At 39.7% G+C, this 26,149-nt stretch overlaps 1 protein-coding gene across 1 annotated transcript in view; it reads left to right on the forward strand.

Annotated features, from left to right (window-relative positions):
- The window catches only part of ush2a (Usher syndrome 2A (autosomal recessive, mild)), a 985,309-nt gene extending 959,887 nt beyond the window's left edge, over window positions 1-25,422 (forward strand). The window contains 7 exon segments of the mRNA XM_060830996.1: window positions 896-1,134; window positions 2,047-2,264; window positions 5,299-5,475; window positions 11,313-11,396; window positions 13,046-13,275; window positions 24,237-24,458; window positions 25,333-25,422. Coding sequence (XP_060686979.1) covers window positions 896-1,134; window positions 2,047-2,264; window positions 5,299-5,475; window positions 11,313-11,396; window positions 13,046-13,275; window positions 24,237-24,458; window positions 25,333-25,422 — 1,260 coding nt within the window.
- Window positions 25,423-26,149: the final 727 nt, after the last annotated feature.

The following is a 26,149-nucleotide window of genomic DNA, read 5'->3' on the forward strand; positions in this document are numbered from 1 at the left end:
TTTCCACTCTCTCAATTTATAACATTCAGATAATAATCTACCTTCCTGCTTTTGCTACCAATGTTGGTAACTTCACATTATTCTACATCTGCAATGCATTTGCTCACTTGCTCTGCTATGGAAATATCTCAGCATCCTCCTCACAGCACAGCCTTCCTCCTAGCTTTGCATCATCTGCAAATTTGGAGATGAAATATTGGCATATATTATAATTCTCGATGCATTGCAAATACAATCAGCAGGCAGATTCTCACCTTAAGGGGCTGTCTTCCCTCAATCAAAGGCAACTTAAGCCTGTTTGAGGGATTGAGCTTTAAACAGAAGAATGCCAGGTGACAGCCAGATCCTTTTTGTTTTGTTTCTGACCCCCTTGTCCTTCCTTTCCATGATTTTCAATCACCAGGCAACATCACTGCCCTCTGTCCTAGGTGCCCCGTGATCCTGAGACCTCAATGGTATCCTTCCACCAATAACCTATGCCTTCTCTATGACACTGCTGAGCACAAGAAGTACAGGACTCTGGTTGGCAGGCTCTCTCACTGGATGGGGGGACTTTTGTCCGAGAGATTTGATTCCTAGAGAAGATCCCCCCCCTACCATCGACTTCACCACAGCCTGATAGGTGGGTAACTCAGCAAGCTTTCCTTAGTAAAGGCAGCCAGGGTCTCTCATCAGTCTCTAGCTATCAGGTGAGACCTTCAATATCTCAATAGGATTTCGCCTATAGTCCGTGGTACACTCATTTTCTCTCTATGAATGATTTTGAAAGCATCTAATCATGTATATGATATTCAACTAATATCCTGCACATGTGAATGCTAGCTTTTTTAAAGTACATTTTGTAAAGGACAATATGATATCAAAATATATAAACTTTTTTTTGACTGACTTACAGCTCTCTGAAGGAACATTAACACAGCAAACTATTTATGGACTGCAGCCTTTTACAACTTATTCTATTGGTTTAGAGGCATGCACTTGTTTTAACTGCTGTAGCAAAGAATCTGTGGCAAGACTTTTTACTCAGCCATCAGTTCCTGTCAATCAGCCTGACTCATTGGCTCAGAATATAACATCTATGAGCACTATTTTGCAATGGGATGCTCCACAGTCACCTAGTGGTAACATTCAAAGGTAAGAATTACACTAACTTCTTTAATATAATGATTTACTAAACAGCTCTCACTAGAGTGCATCCAATATAATCTGAACATTTCTTAGAATTTCTTGTATGACACTGTTGAATAATTTAAATCCACACTTTGAGAAAGGCACAAATTATTTTAAATGTTCCTCCCTAAATGTAACAAACTGAGGAAAACAAGATTAGATTAGATGAGATTCCCTACAGTGTGGAAACATGCCCTTCAGCCCAACAAGTCCACGCCGACCCTCCGAACAGTAACCCACCCAGACCTCTACATTTACCCTGACTAAGGCACTTAATATAAGGGCAATTTAGCATGGCCAATTCACCTGACCTGCACATCTTTGGATTGTGGGGGGAAACCTACGCAGACATGGGGAGAATGTGCAAACTCCACACAGACAGTTGCCCGAGGTGGGAAATTGAACCTGGGTCCCTGGCGCTGTGAGGCAGCAGTGCTAACCACTGAGCCACCGTGCTGTCCCCTTTTATGGGGAAAAAAAATAGTACAAGTTGAGCACTGTAACTTATCCCAGAATCCCCCCCATCCAGATTTTTCCAAAGTTATGAGTAAAGAGAAAAAAAACCTCTTGCTTGTAGTCCTGAACTTTAAGAGTTTCATCATAGAAAATACTTTAATTTCTATTTAATTAATACATTAATTTGGTATTTCTCAATCCAGAGTTTTAACAGAGATGTATTAAAATTGATGAGTGCATCCATTCAAATATTGGGGAAAATAATGTTATGTTTCATTAAGTATTATCTAATACTGTGAAAGATCAAATTTGAGATATTTAAACTATTTTCCACGTACTTTTAAAACTACAATATACAGGATGATTTTATCTCAATACACTGATTTTCATTTAACGTATGGAACTTGTTTATTTTTCTAGTTATGAACTTCAGATGCTCACTGCCTATCCTCAGCCAATGCAACCAATAACACAGTCTTTTATTGCTGAACCCATTAAAGTTGTATATACTGGAAAAGGTCAGAGCTTCAACTTGACAGACCTTCAGCTTCACACAAGTTATAATCTTAAAGTAATAAGCTACAGCTCAGTGGACAGTACAGCCTCCGAGTGGATTATCATTACCACAAAGAAAGAGAGTAAGTATAATTCAATTGGTCAAGTGGAATAATAATGTTCTGTTACGCTTGATCCCTCCCAGTAGTGATGTGATAGCGATACACATATCAAGCAATTTATAAATAATACATGTCATGACAGATCAACTGGTTTAGATTGCTGATGTATCAGAATTTTATTGTGAAATATTGAAAGTCTGTAATTGATGATTGACATATAATGTTGAAGTAACTTTTAACATAGATTGAGTTCAAATAATAATTGTGCAATGTCTTCTATGAAGGATAAGGCCACAGTTTTAAATGTTGCTGACTTGGTTACATTTCAACAATAAACCCAAAAAATATCAAATCCTGTGCTCCAACTAGTATTCAAGTCTTTCTGTCTATTAAACTATCTGTAAGTTGTTATATTGCCTGAGCCCTGTCTACATGAATGATTAATTTCATCTAACTAAAGTATGCTGATGTCAGATTAGATTTTGCTTTTTTTTTAAACATCAATCTCTTTGAAAAAAATTTAAAGAGATGCACTTAAGGTTTTCAGATAAAATAACCATTAGGTAAGTTATACTAACAGCTTGGATTGACAACTCAGGATTACATTCGTTGTTGGTATTCCTGAACAGTATAGATTTTTGGTCCCTAATGTGTACTTAATTTTTAAAATATTTATTATTTGTGTCAGATTATAAAACATAGTTTCATTCATTTATTGAAGAACCTGATATGCAGTTGTTTCCCTGCATTGTAATTCTATCAGCTGAGAGAGGAAAATTATGTCTTAATGTGTTCCTCTGCTTCCGTTCCACCTTATACCACTTACACATTTTTCCCCTGGAAGTTACACCAAACATGGGTGGTATACTATAATGTAATTATTGCCATTCACCTTAAAGGACAGCCGGGAACTCTGATCCCTGGTGTGTTCCTGGGGTTGACAGCTATTAAGGCAATGGAATGCTGCTCCGATCTGAATAGGTAAGGATTTAATATTTAATTGCAGAGTAATGGACTCACTAAGGTGGTAGATTGAATTACTTTGTTAAATTTTTTAATGTTTTCCTCCTGCCAGGATTTCTGGCCACACTGTGCTACTGCTAATTCCATCTGTGGAATGCCTAGTGGTGTTTTAATTGCACACCAAAATGCTTGGAATGATCTTGATTGTGTGCAATCATCTAGCATTAGGGACCCTGGCTTAGGGACAGGTGGAAGCCCCACCTCTACATAACTGGCATATTTGAGAGGCTTAAAGGGGCTACCAGCACTAGAACTACCAACTACCTGGTTTTCATTGCAGTGATGGCAGCAATCTAAGCCTATAGAACATCAAGGTAGACTTGCATGCAAGGACAGGAACAAAAGTCACACATACCCAGTGCTGTTCTGAGCCCAGGCCCAAGGCCCCACCTAACCTTAGCTGAGCACAGTGGTACTGCTCTGAACTCCAACTGGAGCACTGCAGCCCCACCCACAACAGCACCGCTGACAACCCAGACACAGCACAATGCCTCCCATTCCTGACAGGAGTACAGCAGCCTCACCCTCTACCCAAACACAGCAGTGTGGCCCCACCGCCAGACCAAGCACTGCTCTTGAATATAAGCATTTTCGCTGGTGTCATTACATCATATCAAGGATTTAGAGCAATGTCTCTTCCGTGCGATTCGGGATATGCAGTCATATCTGACCTCTGCATGCACTCTTGTTCTACCTCCTGTAATGTGCAAACTTGTCCTGCAAGAGAAGGAAGAATAATGTGTTGGAATATATTTGTGATGTTGTCCTGTCACAGCTGGAAAAACACAAAGTCATAGAGTCATATAGCATGGAAACAGACCCTTCAGACTAACCAGTCCATGTTGAACATAATCTCAAACTAAACTATTCTCACCTGCCTGCTCCTGGCCCATATCCCTCTAAACCTTTCCTGTTCATGTACTTATCTAAGTGACTTTTAAATGTGTAAGCTTAGTTGTGTGGCTTGTACCAGTGATAAGTATGTGTGAATGAGGTGAAGCATGTAAAATTTAGGCCAGATTCCTGATTCAGAGAGATTGCTGATGCATGAGAAATAGAGGTATCTATTAATATGAGAGCTTGGGATACAGTGGATAATGGATTGGATTCAAAGATACCTTTACTATTCATGTGAGATAATTATTTTTTTGTTGAACTGCAGCCAAATCTGTGGAGTTATTGCATGCTGTCTGACGCTATCTGCTGCCATTTCTTTTTACAATGGATGCCAGAAAGGCCTCATGGCCCATTAGAAAAACATGAGATTTTCTTCTTCTTGTCCAAAGCCTATTACACTGCATTGGAAAACTTGGGAACTCTCTTTCTATATCTCTCTCTTTTTCTGGACTGATACACTATTGCCACCCTTTCTTCCTTATGGGAAACACTTTCAAATATAGTTCCAACACTGCTGCAGTCAGAATATCTCCCCTTTACAAATTGCAGACTGAGTATTAGAAATGCAGGCTAGCTTTACCTTGTGCAGCCTCACATGTATCTGGGCCCTTGGAACTTGTTTAACACGGGGCTGCTCAATGTAATAATGGTGATGAGCAAGCAAGGTGAGTTTGTTTCCTGGGTGCATCATTCCCTTGGGCACAGGATAATTATATATCAATATATCACATCCACAATAGATCAAATCCAAATTTTAACTCCTTAATCTCAATTCTCCTACAACCATATTGTAAACTACCTTCATTTTATCACCATCTTGGCAGTTAACTTGTACATCACAATTTGTGTTTGTAACAGATTAACAGATATTCATGCATTCTCCACCTCAAGTATACTCGGTAGGTATTCCTTAGATACAATATATACTGATTTTTATTATCAGTGTCTATTATCGGCTTGAAAAGGACTGTGCTGGATAATTGTTAATTTTTATATCCTTATATGGAAATAAAGGAATGTAGGAAAAAGCATTGATATTGTGCGTTCAGAAACTGTCAAGTTTAACTAATCAAAATAAGTTTAAAAAAGATGTCTAGTTACTGATTTTAGCAATGTAATTTGTTCTGCTCTTCAGTGCCCCAGTACAAAGCACCATTCAAAGTAACCAGCAACTTGACAGCAATTTATTTGGACTGGAGTCAAACATTCCAGCTGAATGGAGAACTGAAAGAGTACGTACTGACAGATAACAACATTCAGATTTACAGTGGATTCGACAGCAGATTGCATATTCCAAGAACATCTGATAAAAGTTAGTTCAAACAAGTTCTGCTTCACAATTAAATCTGTTAATGCTATTTCATGATTATCACTTAAGAAAGAATTTCTAGAAACATACTACTGCAAAACAACATTCAGCTTTTTACATTATTAAAAGGCTTCAGAATTGATGGAACAACTTACCAGTCACCATGGATCTAATGTGGCCTGGCAGCTTTGCTGGCAATGACACTTACTGCAGGTCTTGAGGGGGGCAAAGAAATCAAAGATGTTGGTCCATATTGGCAGCAATCCTTGGTGTGCTGTGGAGACTGGAGGAACATGAGGATAAATATATTTCCTTGTTCCCCTGATTGCCATTGTATTGTTATAGTCCAGAAAGAATACTTTATTATTATGTTATCCTGGACATTTTAGGTTTTTTTAATTCAGCTTCACTTGTGCCCACAACTACACTTTGAAGTTTTTTTTTCCATTTTCTAACATATTGAAATTCTGTCTTTTTTCTCCCTGCCATTTTTTCATTATTTAAATTTGTCAGTGTATTTAGATGTAACCTGATAATTTACTGTCCCATTAACTTTTTCTCAATCATTAGTGAACTGTTGTAAGAAATATGATGATGAACTTTCTTCTTCCTTGGTGATAGCAGCATCAATAGTGCCAATATGAATGACCTACATACCAACAATCTCCTGATGTTTGGTTTCTACAGGAACCACTTATTTCTAGACTATATAACAGCCTTAATTCTAACATAGATGAAAAAGGTAAGGTTCCAACTAATAGCTGCTTAGTCAACTAACCGCCATCTGGTATTAGATCAGAACTGGAGTATTTGCTGATAATTCCAGCTCCGCTTACATCTTGCTGATTAGAAATCAGCACACACCAGCCTATCAGAGAACCAAATTAATATCCAGTTTTCCATTTAGAAATAGAGAGTAATACTTGTGCCACCTAATTCAAACAAGAGAGAACCCAGTCATCTCCTCGTGAGCCAGTGGCAGCACCTTTGTGAAACACTGTATCAGTGCAGTTGTTACACAAGTTGGGCAGAGGCTGGGTACTCTGCAATTGGTGACTCACTTCCTGACCCCCTAAAAGCCAATTCAACAAAGTTGAATCTTCAACAAAGTTTGTTTGAATTGTGACAAGATATTCATCAACCTTCTCAATGAGTGCAAACAAAGAAACACTCAAGAGGTTTAATCTTCCAGTCCACTTGATTGGTGGAATGATATTGAAGTCAATAGCCAACAATTCCATTATGAGTGCACTTTGCTGCAGTGTGGGTGATCTACAGAATACATCACAAAAGCAAATCATCCAGGCTGTTTCAGAGTCACATTCATGTTTGCTATCCTTACACCCAGAAATGGAAAGATGTATTCATCAACTAGCATTGATGCAATTTGACAGAAGCCTGCAGAATCAATGGATCACTATGTGAGAAAATGAAGAGAAAGAGGCTTATTATTTGATTTTTAAGGTGGCGAGTTAGCAAACATAATTGTTAAGTTGGTAATCACATTCCCCCTCCCCCACCCCATGGAAGTTTTCCAGAATAACTACTGAAGAATGGACACAAATACAGAGCAATCCTTGCAGGTCAGTGAAGCTTACAGATCCTGAGTATAACTTTGACAGTTGACACCATCATTAGAACAGTCAAACATAGCAAGACATGTGGAAGCATTGGTCTTCAGCATGTATCACAGAAATTCTGAGCTTTTAATTGATTTTGCAAAATATGTAGCAATAAAGACTATTGCACTGGAGCAAAGGATGATGCAATGACTGTACAATGACCCACCAAACTAGGGACAAGGAGTATCTTCAAGTTACAATAATGATCATCTGGATCTTGCCAGAAACATATATATAAAATGAATGACAATTGTAAAGACTGTCTCTTTTTATTTTTCTATATTTTTGATTTTGGACTGAAATGGGTAAAGAATTGCTATCTAAAAGAACCAAGGACTGTTGAAAGGTTTACTGCACTTTTTGAAGACAAGTTACCTGACACTTACTGTTAAGTGATGTTTACATTGCTACTTGTTCAAGCAGCTGGGGAAGGACCACAGATTGACTGGAGCCAGGGTGTATGTACAAAGTGGGATGTAGCTAATAACAAGTAGCTGGCATGGTGACCAGTTGTTGGAGGCAGAGGTCTTTTGCCTGTCATCAATAGTGTAATTGGCTCCCAAGTAGTTGAACAGTTTGTGAGCATGCAGGAGACAGCCAGAAGTCATCAGGCCTCCAGATATGGTGGCATGGTGGCTCAGTAGTCAGCATTGCTACCTCACATCACCAGGAACCTGGATTCAATTCCAACCTTGGATGACAGTCTATGCGGGTTTTCTCCCACAGTCCAAAGATGTGCAGGTTAGATGGATTGACATTGTAAATTGCCCTGTATTGTCCAGGGATGTGTAGGTTGGGTGGATTAGCCAAGGAAAATGTAGGGTTACAGGGATAGAGTATGGAGGGTGATTCTGGGTGGGATGCTCTTTGGAGAGTCGGGGTGGACTTGATGGGCTGAATGGCCTGTTTACACACTGTAGGGATTCAATGAAAGAAAGATGTTGTCCTTACTTCTGCAACAAAAGAACACCTCAAGCCTGAAGAAAGCCAGTTTATTTCCTTTCATTAGTTGCTGTAAGTTGTGATTTTTAAGCACCAAGTCAGAGTCTGTATGAGTTGTGAAACAGTCACTCAATGCTTCCTGCAAGCAAGCAAAGTACATGGAAAAGGAAGAACAAGGAGCAGCAAGGCTTAACAAGCCAAAAGAATCTTCTCAGCAAATCCCGTGAACAGGGATCACTGAACTGCCTTCCCAGTCTTTCCCTTGCCATAACACCCATTTTTATTTGTGTCTACACCTGAGTGTAGGGTGAGTTTTACAAGGGATTAACAGTTTTCGCTGTGGGAGGTATATGTCAACAGTTTACTACTGTCTACTTGTAGTTAGAATCTACTTGTAATAAATAGTAATTCTTAATAAGTATAAGACTGTGGTCCATGCTTTCTCTTTACCTAGGTCTGAAAAAGAGGCAAATTGGGGAATTTTGCATAGTTCTATAAAACCTTTAACTTTTGTGACAAATCTGGGAATAACAGGTTGTGATTTCCAATGTGCTACCCCAGTAAAGCTCAATACAAATCGAATCTGATGATGTCCATGATGAGACAAAGAGTTGAATATATTGCTTCAGATTGTCAATCCTATGGAAAACATCAACATTACACCAACTGAATTGTGTGCAAAATTTCAAATTACCTGTCGATAAAAACCTGATGATTGTTTGTTCTTGGCTAAGGTTAACATGGGGACAAATGCCAAATCAATACAAGTCAATTCTTAAAAAATAACATGGGCCCACAAACCTGGGAAGCCATGATGAAACCTACAAATGTGAAATTTGCAGCGTAGAATGGTTCACCAATTCAATGTGCAAGACCGATAGTCCTGCAGTGCAAGTACAATCAATCCATTTGGACATCACAACTGGACTACCTGGTAGACGTTGCCAGACTTACAATTGCAGATAAACCAGTAAGATTATAACTTCTCACTCATTATAATCCATGCAGTCAAACATCAGAGACAAAAGGAACAGCAGCACTCTATTCAAGAAAATTGTGCAGAATTCAGTATGATGGAAGAACATAATAGCCACAATAGCAAAAAAAATTACATTCTCAGTATGGCCATGCAAATATCCATTAATAAGAAGAAAGGTGTGGATGCAAAGCTAGAAGCGGAAGAATCGTGTTAAAGTGTCAGGCCTATTGACTGGAGACTCAGGAACAGACCCATGTTCCTCTTTTCATGAAGACCAATCAGGCAGTGGTGAGGCCAGCAGTGGGCCTGTTTGCATGAATCAAGACTCTGGGAGCAAAGATTGCATATGCCAAGAGTTGCTGTCCAATCAAAGTCCGGCTGATCTTTTATTCAACAGTACTTCTGGGGAGGCTATTATTAATGACAGATAGCAGAGTCCCAGCATCAAGGAGTAGTCCAGGCCAAAGGCATATAATGTCAGAGAGTATTTTAGGGATGAGGTTCTCAGAGAGAAGTGTACATATCTTCTGAATTGGTGTGGAGACAAAAATATAGCTTCAGGAAAAAAGGGCTGAACTATTGGCACAGAATAAATCCTAGTTTGATAATACCATCTTTGAGACAGGAATACATTTACTCAGCTCACAAACGTGAATGAAGAGATAAAAAAGCAAGAAAGGAAGAGAATGAATTACAAATTCAGTATCATCAATACAATGAATTGACTGCCAACTTACAAGAAGATGTGAAACAGCTTTTATGTAAAGCTGATCACACAGGAGCAGTTACTGAAACATCAGCTTGAATTCAAAGCAATGCAGGAGAAAATGAATTCTGCAAAAAATAAGGTGCATGTTCATTAAACAAGGAAAAGCAAATCACTCATGAGACAATTATTTGAAACACAATCACCAGCAATGACACTCTAGTGAAATAACACAAGCAGGACTTGCAGGAAACCAAACATCTGTTAAAGCATTAAGTTGAAGAGGTCCAAACTTCCAAGTAAACAAAAAGAAATTAAAAGAAGTTATTAGAACAGGTCATGAAGGAGAAAATGGACTGAACCAACAGAATGCTAAAACTTTGATAGAAATAAAATAATTTGCATCATTAAAAAGGGTTTAAAATGAGTTGGAAATGTTTAAAGAACTAAACAGTAAATGCCAAGAAGGATTGATGAACAATTCAGTCAGTAGCCAATCTGGAACTAATCTTAGTTGTGTGTTGGATTAAGCACATCCTGAAATGGTAACTGCAGTCCCTGAAAGAAAACTTGACAACAGAAACAGGAAAAATAGACAATAAGATTGATGACAATGGTAAAAAAATGACACATTCCGACAAGTTTATCATCACAAGATCTGGATGTACCTGCAAGTTACCAATGCATTATATAGGCAAATATATTCACTGTTTTCAGTTAGCAGTTGAATTTTCTTTTAGAAAGGAGGGAGATGCTGTCTGTGTACTCTGCCTTTAAGAGAGTTCACCTTTAAAGACTCCTTGGGACATGTGAATGCCATGTGTGACTCTGCCTGGCAGTCAGCTTTGTATTTGCACACTGCACTCACTGAAATCAGTTGGTTCAGTGTAATGTCTGCTTCATAATTTGGGATATGTCTTATTGTTTTAAGAAAACTAACCTTGCTGATCAAACAGTGACAAGTGATTATTACATCTTATCATTAATACGACACAGCCAGACTTATTTCCATGTGGCATGAAATTGTGCAGCCAGCTCCCAGCAGGAGTGCTGGATCAACGGATTCATCAATGGGAAAGAAGAGGGATGTTAAAAGCCACCTCTCTGCCTTTGCTCCCAACTCATATATGCACCTCTCTCTGTGAGCCCCATCCCTAAAACACTCTCTGACATTACTTGCCTTTGGCCTGAAATACTCCTTGATACTGGAACTCTGCTATCTGTCAATCTGACATTAATGACAGCCTCTCCAGAAGCACTGTTGAATGAAAGATCAGCTGGACTCTGATTGGCCAGCAGCTCTTGACAGATGGAACCTTTGCTCCCAGGGTCCTGATTTGAGCAAAAAGACCTACTGCTGGCCTCACCACTGCCTGATTGGCTTCCATAAGGAAAGAGAAACATGTTGCTCTGTCTACAGTCAGTAGGCCTGACACTTTAATACAATCCTATTGCTTGTAGCAATGCATCCATATCTTTCTACTTAGTAATTGATGTTTGCACGACAATACTGACAATGAAAATTTTTGCTATTGTGGTAAAAATCTAAAATATTGACTTAACTGGAATTGTGTTTTTTTCTTTGTTATAGCTTTCCTATTTCAAGTTATATGTACCACAGATATGGGAAGCGTAAGTACTCCCACTATCAAATATAACACAGCAACACATGTGGGTAAGCATTTTGCATATTTGCTTTGTTTTAAATCACTTGCATAAATTTGATTCCTTTAACCTCCTCAGTGGAAATGTAACTTTTAAAAATTAGCTGCAGTCATGTAAATTAAACAAAAAATAAACAAAAGGCTTGCAAGAAAATAATATATCAACCACAGTCAATTATTACCATAATCAAGTATGAGTAAACCAGTAACATGAGTCATATTTAGTATTGTTCACTCTAATTTAACATGTTTTTCAATTGGTTCCCAGTCTGATCAGAGCCCATGCATACCATAGCAATGTGATGCCTGGTATTTAAGTCCCATCCTGTAGAAAGTGCCCTCCAATTTAACAAGAAATAAAGTTACATAAAACTAATAGAATCATTTATGAGCATGTATAAAAGTGTAATTACATGTCAGAATTTGCTCAGACCTCATGTAGCTTATCCATGTATGAAAAGTGTGAGGGAGGACTCTAGTAAACATTTCCTTAAAATGGAGTGTTTGGATGCAAGAGGTAAGATTAAGATATAATCACAGCAAGATCTGTGATGGACACATTATTGAAGTTCCTCTCAAAGTTGGGAGCTGTTAATAACATGAAAATTGTCCCTTTTAATCCCGATTGGAGAAAGGCAGACCATAGGAGTAATGTGGGACACGTCTATTACATCAATCTTATCCATAATCATGTTACCTCTAACATCTACCAGCATGAAACTTCAACATGGAGTCATATAGAAGAAGCTGCGCAAATAACTTTGAGTTCAATCATATAAATGTTAATTCTATACACAAGTTACCACATATAATAAGGAAGCTTTAGTTTTCTGTCAAAGGTTTCTCAAAAAGAAATACAAAACTTAAATACATGCATGCAAATCATATTTTTTCAAACTCACATCCCTGAAAAATAGCCAAGGGCTGGAAATTGTAGGGTCAACCACTGTGTCTCTGCCCATTCAGAGAATCAAAGGAAGGCCTGTCACTTCAGTGGAAGAGGACCAATGGAATTGACTGTCCTTCAGGTATTTAATTGTCCTCTACTCGCAACTGAGGACCAAAGTAATTAAAAGCTCATCTGCTGGGAATAGACAGTGTTACCAGCGTCATCTCCTTGTCACCACCAGTGGCACTGGGAGTGGTGGCTGCTGTTGGATTTGTACCCACCAGGTGCCCAGGCACATTTTTAGACCCCAGGTCAAAGGTGATTGAGGGTGGGTTGGTGCTGGTGGAGTGGGCATGGCAAGAGCTGGATTAGCAAGAGGACTTTAAAATCCCTTCCCTTATCAATGCATAGAATGTCTAATAATGAGGCACCTTCCCCACACCATCCCACCCAGGAAGCTTCTGGCAAATCTAACAGGAATTACTGAGCAACCTGCTGCGGGCATAGAAAATCTCTCCAGCTTCTGTTAAAACCCTGATGTGGTACTTAATTGACAACATACTGTGGTGGCCAGGAATCCCATGCTGCATCCCTTGTACACTCCAACTTAATCAGAGAAAGTTCCACCCTCTTCAAGAGGCTGACAAGGGGATCTCCTGTCATTGAATGGACAGAGCCTTCATGTTTCTGCTGTGATAGGCTGCATTAAGTCTAGCCCTGAGAAGGTTTTAATTATTTTTGGACATCAAATGTCTCCTACTTGTTTTAAAGGTTCTACAATACCCACCGTTGAGGAGAAAACAGGAGCACCACAATCAAACACACTGTTCTACAATGAATTGTGGTTCATTACAATAATGGCAGTCCTTGGATTGCTGTTTCTGGCTATATTCTTGGCTATCCTACTGCAAAAGGCAATAAGTAAACAACCATTCAAACGAGAGAGGCCTCCTTTAATTCCACTGCAAAAGAGGACTAATCTGCCTAATGAATCCTTCATGGTAAGTTTTTGAAAGTCTTCTGTTATTATCAGGTACAAATTATATGCAATATGCACAAGTTACAAGAATGTGAAGGAATACACTCCATTGTCTGGTTGAGTTCAGGTCCAGCAACACTCGAGAAGCTTGACACAATTCAGGACAAAGCAGCATATTTGACAGACAAACATAACTCCCTTCACCACTGACACTCAGTAGCTGCACTGCAGAAATTCACTGAGGCTTCTTAGACAATACCTTCCAAACCCACAACCACTATCATCTAAGGACAAGGGCAGCACAAACACAAGAGCATCATCACCTGCAAAATTCCCTTTCAAGACAAATGGCAATCCGACTAGTAAATCACCATTCCTTCAGTGTCATTGGGTCAAAATCCTGGAATTTCCTTTCCAACAGCATTGTAGAAGTATCTACAGCAAATGGACTGCAGCAGTTCAAGAAGGCAGCTCACCAGCACCTTCTCCAGAGCAATTAAGGCTGGCCAACAAATGTTGGCCTAGCTGCTGACACCGACTTCCATGAGTGAATTTTCAAAAAGCAAGTCTAATTCAACATAAATCAATTGTGCACGATTATGCAGCAGACAGCATTGAGAGTATTCACAGGACCCAAAGAAAAGTTTGTTGTAAATCTCCTTTTCAGATAACGGAGGTGAATTTGCTCTGAGCTTCTCTTATTCTTCAGCTACTATTTCAGCAAAATCCAACAGAACTCCCACTCAATAAAGTAAAAAACCTTCTTGCCTCACACCTAAAGTTTTGGTAGCAGACTGGGGGAGATTTTGAGAAAATTCACTTCAGCGGACTACCCATTTCTATCAGAATCATAAATATTTGCCATAAGTTTGTCATTATTTTCTTTAATAACAAAGAGGATAGTGCTGATAAAGTTCACTTATCAAACAATTCGTAAAGATGTCATGACAAATGCATCAGTTAGATGATGATTGACAGTTAAGTTCCAATTTTTTGTTTAAATTTAAACAAGGCAAGTTGACTCTGGTCAAAGCATTGCCCTGAGGAGTGTATGGGAAACTAACTATTGCCTGTTTTGCTAATTTGAAACGCATAGTGCCTGCTCATATTCTTAGCTGCAAAGAATAGGACCCATGTATTAACATATGTATCTTTCCATTTATACAAGAGCACCACACCGTGAGGCTGACTGATAATCATAAATTGATTGCCGGTATAGTTTCTATTACTTTTTGGATTTTTCAGCAAATGCTGTTGAATTGCAGAATCATATCTAATATTGGAGACTGTACTTAAAGTTCCTCACTATACATTGTGTAAAATTATGACAGGGCCTAAGGCATGTTTCAGTCCTGAAAAGTGCCCAGTCTACCAAGAAGGGTAAGTTGTCTCAATGCAATATTAACCTGAGTGTTTTCAACTCGAACAGGATCTTGCCTTCAACCCAACGGCACCTTCCCCTGCAACCACAGGAAATGCAAAACTTGCGCCCACACCACCTCCCTTACTTCTCTCCAAGGCCCCAAGGGATCCTTCCATATCCGCCACAAATTCACCTGCACCTCCACACACATCATCTATTGCATCTGCTGCACCCGATGTGGCCTCCTCTATATTGGGGAAATGGGCCGCCTAATTGCAGAACGCTTCAGGGAACACCTCTGGGACGCCCGAACCAACCAACCCAACCACCCCGTGGCTCAACACTTTAACTCTCCCTCCAACTCCACTGAAGACATGCAGGTCCTTGGACTCCTCCATCGCCAGAACATAACAACACGACGGTTGGAGGAAGAGCGCCTCACCTTCCGCCTGGGAACCGTCCAACCACAAGGGATGAACTCAGATTTCTCCAGTTTCCTCATTTCCCCTCCCCCCACCTTGTCTCAGTCGATTCCCTTGAACTCAGCACCGCCCTCCTAACCTGCAATCCTCTTCCTGACCTCTCCGCCCCCACCCCACTCCGGCCTATCACCCTCACCTTGACCTCCTTCCACCTATCACATCTGCATCGCCCCTCTCCCAAGTCCCTCCTCCCTACCTTTTATCTTAGCCTGCCTGGCACCCTCTCCTCATTCCTGATGAAGGGCTCTGGCCCGAAACGTCGAATTTCCTATTCCTTGGATGCTGCCTAACCTGCTGTGCTTTAACCAGCAACACATTTTCAGCTCTGATCTCCAGCATCTGCAGACCTCACTTTTTACTATTCTGTCTATTATACAAAAGAAGCAATTTGGTATATGAATTTCAGTGTCACTATGATGCTAGCTATGTAGGCTATATGCCTCAAACTTCATATCAAGTGGTATGTCTGTTTAACTGTTTACAATAGACAAGGTTCTAACCATACACAAGCAGCTCTGTTTGTAATCACTCATGCCTCCCTATTGTATCACCCCCACCCTTTGTAGCTGTACCCTCTATTTTATTTTACAGCACAGAAGGAAGTTATTCCTCCCATTACATCCATGGCAGCTCTCTGCAAAAGCAACTGAACTAATCACATACCCCTGCCTTTGCTTCGCAGCCCTGAAATTTGTTTCTGCTCAACTAATTACTCAATTCTATTTTTAAAGCCACAATTAAATTTGCCTGCACCATACATGAAGCAGTGCATTCCAAATACCGATCTTTCAGTGTTATAAAATTTTTCTTCTCATCATCCTTTGGGGGTTTTTTTTCTGCTATTTATGGTAAATTATTATCTTCTAGTTCTCACCATATCCACCAATGGGAACATGTATGATCTATTTACCCTGTCCAGGCTCCTCCTAACGGAGGTCTTGTTTTATCTGAATCTAATGTAGTTATTAAACTCTTCTTCTCCCCTCAGTTTGATGGTATCGCAGCACCGTCTGATGCTTCAAGTTCTGTTACCCTTAAGAGTTATACTATGTGTTTTGAGGTATGCCGAAGAGTTCTGTTCTGCAGTGTGGATAATGCAATGCAGTCTTTCTTTGACACTGATTACCTGAAGTTGCATGATTTTGTCTTGAATGCAGTGAGTGCAAAGTTTACACCCTTGGTAATGTTATGAACGAAGCATTGTCACTGTGGGAAAGTGTTTGCTATTTTTGATCATTTACAAATCCAAGATGAGGTTGACCAAAGTATATTCCCCATTGTCTAATGCATAAGTCATTATTTATTTTTCTTCCACAAGCAAAAATTAGGCTTGAGAAATAGTTACTAAACAAGACAGTGGTCTTTAAAATCACATGATATATTGTTGTGGAAATATGATACGTCATTGTAATTACTACAATGAAGCATCATACTCATGTGGATCTTGTATTGGATCAAGAGTGTGATTTGAAGTCAGTATCTTTTATAAAGTATTAATCAATTAAAGAATGTGATGTTACTCAGTCCCACTTTAATATCTATGTTGCAGCTTCAACTCAGTGGTTGTATTGAAAGGTGTCACAAGCTTATGGTCTACTCCTGCTAATATTCTTATCTGGAGTAACTAGAGTGGGTTCAGTTTCTACCCCATACACTTGATCATGCAGAGCCACGTTTTTACTTCTGACATGGTGAGCACAAGTTGAGGTATTTCCCATCTTGCCGCTTACATCTCAGTTGTGGGGGTAGGGGTGTGAGTTTTATGCATAACCCTACATCAAAGATAATTAATTCTTTAATAGTATCTTTGAGATATCAATAAAACTGTGAATGTATAACACACTTGCTGGGATAACTATAGATGGTGGAAAGCAACCACGGATTAATAAGGTCCACGTTGGGGTAATGTCAGCAAAGAGCTGTTGTAACTGTTAGAACGGGTTTACTTCAACTTTTGCTGACACCAGCAGTCTTTTTTTTCTAGTTTTTAATGGGTTGAGGATTTATTAATAGATTCACAATACTACAGACCTTGACCACAGCATGAGCCTTTATAACTTCATAAATTCATAAATGGTACTGGTTAAGGTCCTTGCTATAGCAAAAATGAAGTATGTTTGAATGCAGCACCATACTCAAAAAGCTTGGTTGAATTCAAGTTTCTCTTATTTCGGTCATGCCCTCTTCCTTTTCCTGTACCAGCAAAAATGGATCCATCAGATAAAAGGATAGAACCTCTGGTCAGCTCTAAGCCACTGCTTTAAAGATCAGTACAGCCCTCCTGACTCTGAGGTTCCAGCCCATAACCTGGGTAGACACTGCAGTATAGTAGCAAGGGTGGTCTGTACTGTCAGAGGTAATCATGACCCTGTAGGTCTTCCCAGTTGAAGTTTAAACATTCCAACCCTACCATTTAAAGAAGTGCATCTTGTGATACAAACTATTTATAAGTTCATTATTTTAGATACTTTCAACCCAGAGAACATGAGAACAAGATTTGGCCAATCTGTCATGAAGCTTCACCATTGAATTAGCTGAAGTCTGGTCAGGATTTCCAACTCCATGTTCATACCCTCATTTCATTATGTTTAATACCTTCGTGTTTCAGGAAAATGACTACCTCCTTACTGAAATCTCCAACTATCCTTGCTCCTCTAATGTCCCTAGTTTGTCATCATTAAGAAAACAGACGGATATATTTACCTCGGATCATAAGTCAATACCATCACACCTGCCCACAATGCACTCTGCCTGCCTTAATATAGTCCACCCCTGTAATCCATCTATGTCCCTTTGAACCTTGCTTCTCTCAATTGCACCATATGCTGTCCCTTCTACCTTCGTGAAGAAAGGTGCCCTTGGTTTCACTTTGGATCTTGTGCTTATTTCAAGTTGGCTTTGAACGTGCAACCCTTGACCTCAGGGTGTCAGTACGGGCGCTGACATCCAAGAATGTTTTAAGATGAATTCTCACCACTGCTCATCATGTTCTTTGAGTTATCTGGTAGATTTGCTGGTACCTACAAATTTCCTCTTTGGGATCTATAGAATCTGTATAGTCCAGTCTGGTAGACGAAAACACTTTACTAGCCGAATGACAAGAGGCTCTTGTCTTAACTAAGATAACGTTTATTACATGATAACAACAATAGTATAAGTTACATTAATGTGATGGACATTGTTACAGAAACAGTAAGAAAGGGCCACATGGTAGGTTTTACTCCTTGGAGATCTTAAGCTGTTCTCCCACCAAGTCTGTGTGATGCCATCATTGTGTACGGTGCTAAAAGCATTTAGAACATAGGACACTACAGCGCAGTACAGGCCCTTCAGCCCTTGATGTTGCGCCGACCTGTGGAACCAATCTGAAGTCCATCAAACCTACACTATTCCATTATCATCCATATGTTTATCCAATGACCATTTAAATGCCCTTAAACTGGTGCGTCTACTTGTGTTGTAGGCAGTGCTTTCCATGCTGCCCCTATCTCGGAGTAAAGAAACTACTCTGACATCTGTCCTATATCCATCACCCTTCAATTTATAGCTATGTCCCCTCATGCTAGTCATCACTATGAGGAAATAAACTCTCACTGTCCACTCTATTTGATCCTCTGATTATCTTACATGTTTAATTAAGTCACCTCTCAACCTTCTTCTCTCTAGCAAAAACGGCCTCAAGTCCGTCAGCTTTTCCTCATAAGACCTTCCCTCCATACCAGACAACATCCTAGTAAATTTCCAAAGCTTCCACATCCTTCCTATAATGCGGTGACCAGAACTATACACAATATTCCAAGTGCGGCTATACCAGAGTTTTGTGCAGCTGCAGCATGACTTGTGGCTCTGAAACTCAATCCTTCTACCAATAAAACCTAACACACCATATACATTCTTAACAACCTGGATGGCAACTTTCAGGGATCTATTTATATGAATACTGAGATCTCACTACTCTTCTACACTACCAAGAATCTTATTATTAACCCAGTCCTCTATATTCATGTTGCACCTTCCAAAGTGAATCACCTCACACTTTTCCATCAACTCCATTTGCCACCTCTCAGCCCAGCTCTGCAGTTTATCTATGTCCCTGTGTAACCTGCAACATCCTTCAGCACTATACACAACTCCACCGACCTTAGTATCATTCACAAATTTATTAACCCTCCTTCTACACCCTCATCTAGGTCATTGATAAAAATGACAAACAGCAATGGCCCCAAAACAGGTCCCTGACGTACTCCACTAGTAACACAACTCCAGGATGAACATTTTCCATTAACCACCACCCTGTGTTCTTTCAGATCATCAATTTCTGATCCAAACCATTAAATCATTCTAAATCCCATGCCTCCATATTTTATGCAATAACCTACTGTGGGGAACCTTACCAAACACATTACTGAAATCCATATACACCACATCAGCTGCTTTACCCTCATCTACCTGTTTGGTCACCATCTCAAAGAATTCCATAAGGTTTGTGAGGCATGACCTACCCTTCACAAAACTGTATTGAGTATCCCTAATCAACTTATTCCTCTCTAGATGATGATAAATCCTATCTCTTGTAATCTTTTTCAACACTTTATCCACAACTGAAGTAAGGTTCACTGATCTATGATGACCAGGGTTTTCTCTACTTCCCTTGAACAAAGGAGCAACATTTGCTATCCTCCCATCTTCTGGCACCATTGCTGTAGACAATGAAGACATAAAGATCAAAGCCAAGGGCTCTGCAATCTCCTCCCTGGTTTCCCAGAGAATCCTAGGATAAATCCCATCTGGCCCAGGGGACTTATCTATTTTCACATGTTCCAGAATTGCTAACACCTCCTATTGGTGAACCTCTAGTAACCTGTATCTCAGTATTCTCCTCGACTACATTATATTTTTTACAGTGTGAATACTGAGGAAAAATATTCATTTAGCACTTTCCCTAATTCCTCGGATTCCACACACAACTTCCCACTACTATCCTTGACTGGCCCTATTCTTTCTCTAGTTATTCTTTTATTTCTGATCTATAGCTTTAGGGTTTTCCTTGATCCTATCAGCCAATAATTTCTAATTTGCCCTCCTGCCTCTTCTTAGCTCTCTCTTTAGGTCTTTCCTGGCTAACTTGTAACTCTGTAACTGAGCCTTCCTGCCTCATCCTAACATAAGCCTTCTTCTTCCTCTTAACAAGAGATTCAACTTCTTAGTAAAGCACAACTCCTTCGCCTAACCACTTTCTCCCTGTCTGACAGGTACATACTTAGCAAGGACACACAGTAGCTGTTCTTTGAATAATCTCCACATTTCAGTTGTGCCCATCCCCTACAGTTTTCTACCCTATCCCAAGCATCCCAAATCTTGCCTAATCGCATTGTAATTGCCTTTCCCCTGTGTTATATACCTATCTTTTTCCATCACTAAAGTAAACCTAACCGAATTGTGGTCACTATCACCAAAGTGCTCACCTACCTCCAAACCTAACATCAAGCCTGGTTCATTACCCAGTACCAAGCCCAATGTGGCCTTGTCCCTAGTTGGCCTGTGAACATACTGTGTCAGGAAACCATCCCACACACATTGGACAAAACTAACTCATCTAAAGTACTCAAACTATAGTATTTCCAGTCAATATTTGGAAAGTTACCGTGCCCCATAACAACTACCCTGTTCCTCTCACTCCTATCCAGAATCATGTTTGCTATCCTTTCCTCTACATCTCTGGAACTATTTTGGAGGCCTCTGGAAAATTTCCAACAGGGTGATCTCTCCTTTCCTGTTTTTAACTTTAGTAGATGAATCCTCAAACTTCCTTTTTGCCACAGTAATGCTGTCCTTGAGTAACAATTCCACACCTCCCCCTCTTATACCATCTTCACTGTTCTTACTGAAACATCTCATTTCCAGAACCTGCAACAACCATTCCTGTCCCTGCTCTACCCATGTCTCTGAAATGGCCACAACAGTGAAGTCACAGGGACCAATCCATGCTGTAAGTTCACTCACTTTATTTTAGGTGGCCCTGGAGTTGAAGTAGACACAATTCAAACCACCTTCCTGCCTGCCAGTGAACTCTTGTTACCTTGAAACCTCATTTCTGACCTCACTACTCTAAACCTCCTTGACACTGGAACTACAACTTAGGTTACCATCCCTCTGCTGAGTTAGTTTGAACCCTCCCAAAGAGCATTAGCAAATTCCACACTGTTCCCCCCCCCCCAAGAACATCGGTACCCCTCTGGTTCAGGTGAAGACCATCCTGTCTGTTGAGGTCCCACCTACCCCAGAATGAGCATCGATTATCCATGTATCCGAATCCTTCCTTCCTGCACCATCCCAATAGCCACATGTTCAACTCTTCTCTCTCCCTATTCTTCACCTTGCTAGCATGTGGCAGGGGCAACAAACCAGAGATAACAACTCTGTTTGTTCTAGCTCTAAGCTTCTGCCCTAGCTCCCTGAATTTCTGCCTTAAATTCCCATCCCTTTTCCTACCTATGTCATTTGTGCCTATATGGACAACGACTTGGGGCTGCTCCCCCTCAAAGATCCTGAAGGTATGATCCGAGACATCACGAACTCTTGCACCTGAGAGGCAACACACCAACTGTTGAGTATCTCTCATTCCCACAGAACCTCCTATCTGTCCCCCTTACTATGGAGCCCCAAGTGACCAATGCTCTGCTCATCTCCCTCTTCCCTTCTGAACAACAGGGACAGACTCTGTGCCAGAGACCTGTACCCCATGGCTTACCCTTGGTAAATCGTCCACCGCCCCCATCCCCCAACAGCATCCAAAACGGAATACTTGCTGTTGAGGGGAACGGCCACTGGGATTCCCTGCACTGCCTGCCAGTTCCCTTTCCGTCCCATCTGCCTTTTTCTTGTACCTGAGGTGAGACTACCTCCCTGTAATTTCTCTCTATAGCCCCTTCCACCTCCCAAATGATCCAAAGGTCATCCAGCTCCAGTTCCCTAATGCGGTTTTTGAGGAGCTGGTGTTGGGTGCACTTCCCACAGATGCAGTCAGCAGGGACCCTAGTGGTGACCGTTACCTCCCACATTCTGCAAGAGGAACAATCAACTGCCCTCACCTCCACTCCCACTATACTAAATTCCCAAATAGACTGTAGAAAAATAAAGAATTTTTTAAAATCTAGTTTTCTTACCAATCTGGCACACAGAACTTTTTTTTTGATTAAAGGAGGATGATGGTTGGGACACACTACCTGAATAGTGTTCTGGGTAACACAACCACCCTAATATATTACCTAACTATTCAGCAGTCCCGTGTCCGCTCCTGCTCAGCCTGCACTCCGCCTATTCACGAGGTAAGTATTTAAATCAGTGACTCACCTTCCCATCAGCCCCTGGTCAATGCTCCCGCTCTTCCCGCTGCTGAATCAAAAATGGAGGGCCCCGACGCTCGAGATAAGTATCATACACCTAATATAGCAGAGAATCATACACCTCATATAGCAAAGAAAGTCAGTTCAAGTGTATAAAAGTTCTCCCATGATGGTAATACATGGCTGTAGGAAGGTGGTACTTGAAGGAGGCAAATGGGACCTTTGACCATCGAAAAGCAAATCAGCTAATCTTTGAATTTACCGCGGATATTTAAAACCCGACAGCAGCATAGCAAATCAATGAAAAAGCAATAACAGGTGGTAATAGTGGTAAACTGAAACACATAAACTAATTTCATAGTTACCTGATTGAAAAACAAGAGTGTTGAAATCCTGGGTTTAATTTCACAGCCTCTAAGATCTGTCTGAACAGCAAAAAATGTCTTCCATTGTATTTTTAAATATCTGATTTAGAAATGTTTTGCTTGGCATGCATACTTCCCTGTATCACACTTGTGTCTGCCTTCACACAAGTTCAGTTTTTGTAACGGAATAAACATGAAGCAAACTTTCTGCTTGGTTACACATAGGTGTAACCAGTCTAAGTTGGCTGTAAACATTTATACTAATCTATTACACCATATCTCTGCCATCTTAATGTCTAACTTAATTTTCCTGCTGTTTCATTTGGGATGAGTAGTTTATGAATTGCGATAGGTAAATTAGGTTCCAATGGTATAATTATTTGCCCACACCATTTGCAAGAGTTGACTTCATAATAATAAACTGCTCCACGTGAAATGGATTGCAGTACTCATGATTTCTACAGATTGGTGTTTTCTTACAAAGTGAAATAAAATACTTATATACAAAGATATCTTGCTGTGTGTTGAGATTGGGATTTTGTTGACTCTTAATCTCTTTGTCAGATCACTGGCAATTGCTCAGAATGCATGGTCCCAAGCATTTTGGCCCAGTATTTTGGAAATGTCTACTACATTGATTCAACAGATTAACCAAGTGAAATTCTTCTTTAATTATCCTTTAATCAAGGATCAACTGAAGGGTACCAGGCTGGTTATGCTTCACAACAGCCAGTTTTCAGCCACTGGATTATACCAAACCTGTAATTCTAGGCAAATATATAAGGAAAGCAGTAACACAGCTGTGCTATCTGCAGCAAGGATATGTACGGCTAGTATGTGGTATACATGTGGTACTACGAATGGTATTAACAGTCAACAATGCCTTCAGGTCCTCTGCCTTCACCTCTTTCTCACACATTCTATTGGTGTTCTATGAATGAAGTGCCCAAGGTGTCAAACAAAGTGACCTCCTGCCTAATAATTTTTACAGGGCCATCACTATTGTCAGCCATGAATGTGGTGCTGTTTTATCCCTTGGGAAGAGACAGTTTGGCAATGCCAGATGCCAAAGGCATTTTCTAAACCTAAATGCTTTTTGAAAGAACATAAATTTTATAAGCCTTTAGAAAGGTGACCAACAAGTTTATTCAACAAATTAGTAAATTACAAGTGGTTACACTTTATATTATTTACCATTCTTTGTAATGACCACTTAAAAAATAATTAATAACAAATATGATAAACTGGTGTGCTATTTATTATCTAACACTGCTATAAATGTGTGAAGGGTTTGGTGTATTGGAAATAAGTTTGTGTTCAGCTTTGCTCCAGTTTTGAGCTGATGCATGCGGCTCTTCAATCAGTGTGGCATTAGTAAATGGTATCAGGAATTAGTAATCATAATTATTCATTGTTTTGATTTTAAGGGACTAACTGACACAAAAATCGCAGAACGTGGAGCTCAAATCAGTAATTCCAACATCTCAGTGCTTTGTGTGCCAAGCCAGAGTCAGCTTGTTCTCAGTGACGCCTGTTCTCAGACTTCTCTGCACCGCAGTGTCAGTCAGCTAATTGATACCCATGACAGAAAATCCCTCATTGAGGACTCAGTTTGGGACTCTCTTGGACAGGGTCGTGACAGTGGAATGGTAATTAAGTTATGAACATGTATAGTGTTGAAATTTATAAAAAGCTTAGGGGATGATATTGGTCAGAGCCATCACTGCTTGTTGGGATAACAGGGAATCAGAATCCCATCTTTTATCATTGAGCCCCATTCACTTTTCCATCCAAGTCAGTAGAAAAGAAAATTGGAATGCTATAAAAGTGGCTGAAAGTTTGTTTTTGGTTTCGTTTGCATTAATCATTAATCAGTTTCACTCTTTTTCGTAATCATTGATTTAGTCGCATTTCAGAGTTGAATTTGATTAATCTGGAATCCAGTATAAATCATGATTATACGAGAAGTGATTAAATACATATAAAAAGATGAAAACCTTGCTAATTCAGCAAATTCATCATGAAATCTAAGAATAGTCAAATTTGAGAATGTTTCCTAGTCGGGGAAGCGCAAAACAAGAGGCCAAACACATGAGATCTTTAAGAACTCCAAAAGGGAATTCGGAATAAATTTCTTTATCTATAGAGTGCTGACATCACGGACGTTGCTCCCCAAGGTTGAATAAATAGTGTAGATAAATTTAAGGAGAAGCAAGATAGGTATATGGGGAGCATAAGAATAAAGGGTTACAATGATAAATTTCATTAAGGAAAGGTGCAAGGAGACTTGGAAGAAGCATTAATGCTTGTATGGATGGTTTGGGCTGAATGGCCTGTTTTTATGCTGTATATTTATGTAATTGCACAGTAATCAATGTCTGAATAGAGAAAATACTATTTAATTACATGATTGAATTCAATGAAACTAGACTATCCATATAATTTGACTAAGCACATGTACAAGAATTTATAGTTGTTGTAAATGGATAATGCTTATCTAATGTGATTTTATTTCTTTTCCAGTACCCAGATGATGATGAACTATTTGAGTCAATTAAAGGTTTTAGTTCAGTTACAAAGGAGCACACAATATTCACAGACACTCAGCTGTAAGAAGAATTTTCACAAAGCTGAAAGTGCAGGAGAAGCTCAACAGGTCTGGCAGCAGCTGTGGAGGGAGAAACAGAGTTCACATGGAATTTCTTTGGAACTACAGAGAGAGTGGAAAAGTCACAGTTTTTATATTATTTTGTTTTTATTTTACTGTTTGAAGCATATTTATTTCTAGGTTTCAAAACGTGTTCATAAATAAATGAGTTAGTGATGTGTATTTAGTAAGCCAAAGATATTTAGTTGCTGGTCACCATTGTGAGAATCCTTTTGCATTTTCATTTGGGTTGCGTTTACATAACTTTCTTTCTGGAGAACTTTTCAAAGTCACAGTTCATAATGTGATACATCTAATGTCCAGCAGAGGGCCCTATGTTAGTAGCAATTGATGTTGAATGTATTTATTCAACCTTGTCTGAAGTACATTCATACTTTCTGACAAGATATTAATACAAGTGCTTAAAGTTCATATATTTTCCAAATTCAAACCATGATATATAAACAAATTACTCATTGTACAAACTGTCAACAGCTCTGTTAGATGTTTGCACATTCCATGAAGTCTTATTTCTAAGAGCAGGTACAAATGACATAATCCTTCACTAAAGACAGTGTCAGATTGTCTGATCCTTGAAAGCAGTATGCTTCCTGGTAAATCACAATTGCCTTGTTAGCAATTTTCCACTGACATTTATGGAAAGAAAATTGCAGGCATTGCACCTATCATCAC

This window comes from Hemiscyllium ocellatum, chromosome 10 (genome assembly GCF_020745735.1).
Source record: "Hemiscyllium ocellatum isolate sHemOce1 chromosome 10, sHemOce1.pat.X.cur, whole genome shotgun sequence".
Lineage (NCBI taxonomy): Eukaryota > Metazoa > Chordata > Chondrichthyes > Orectolobiformes > Hemiscylliidae > Hemiscyllium > Hemiscyllium ocellatum.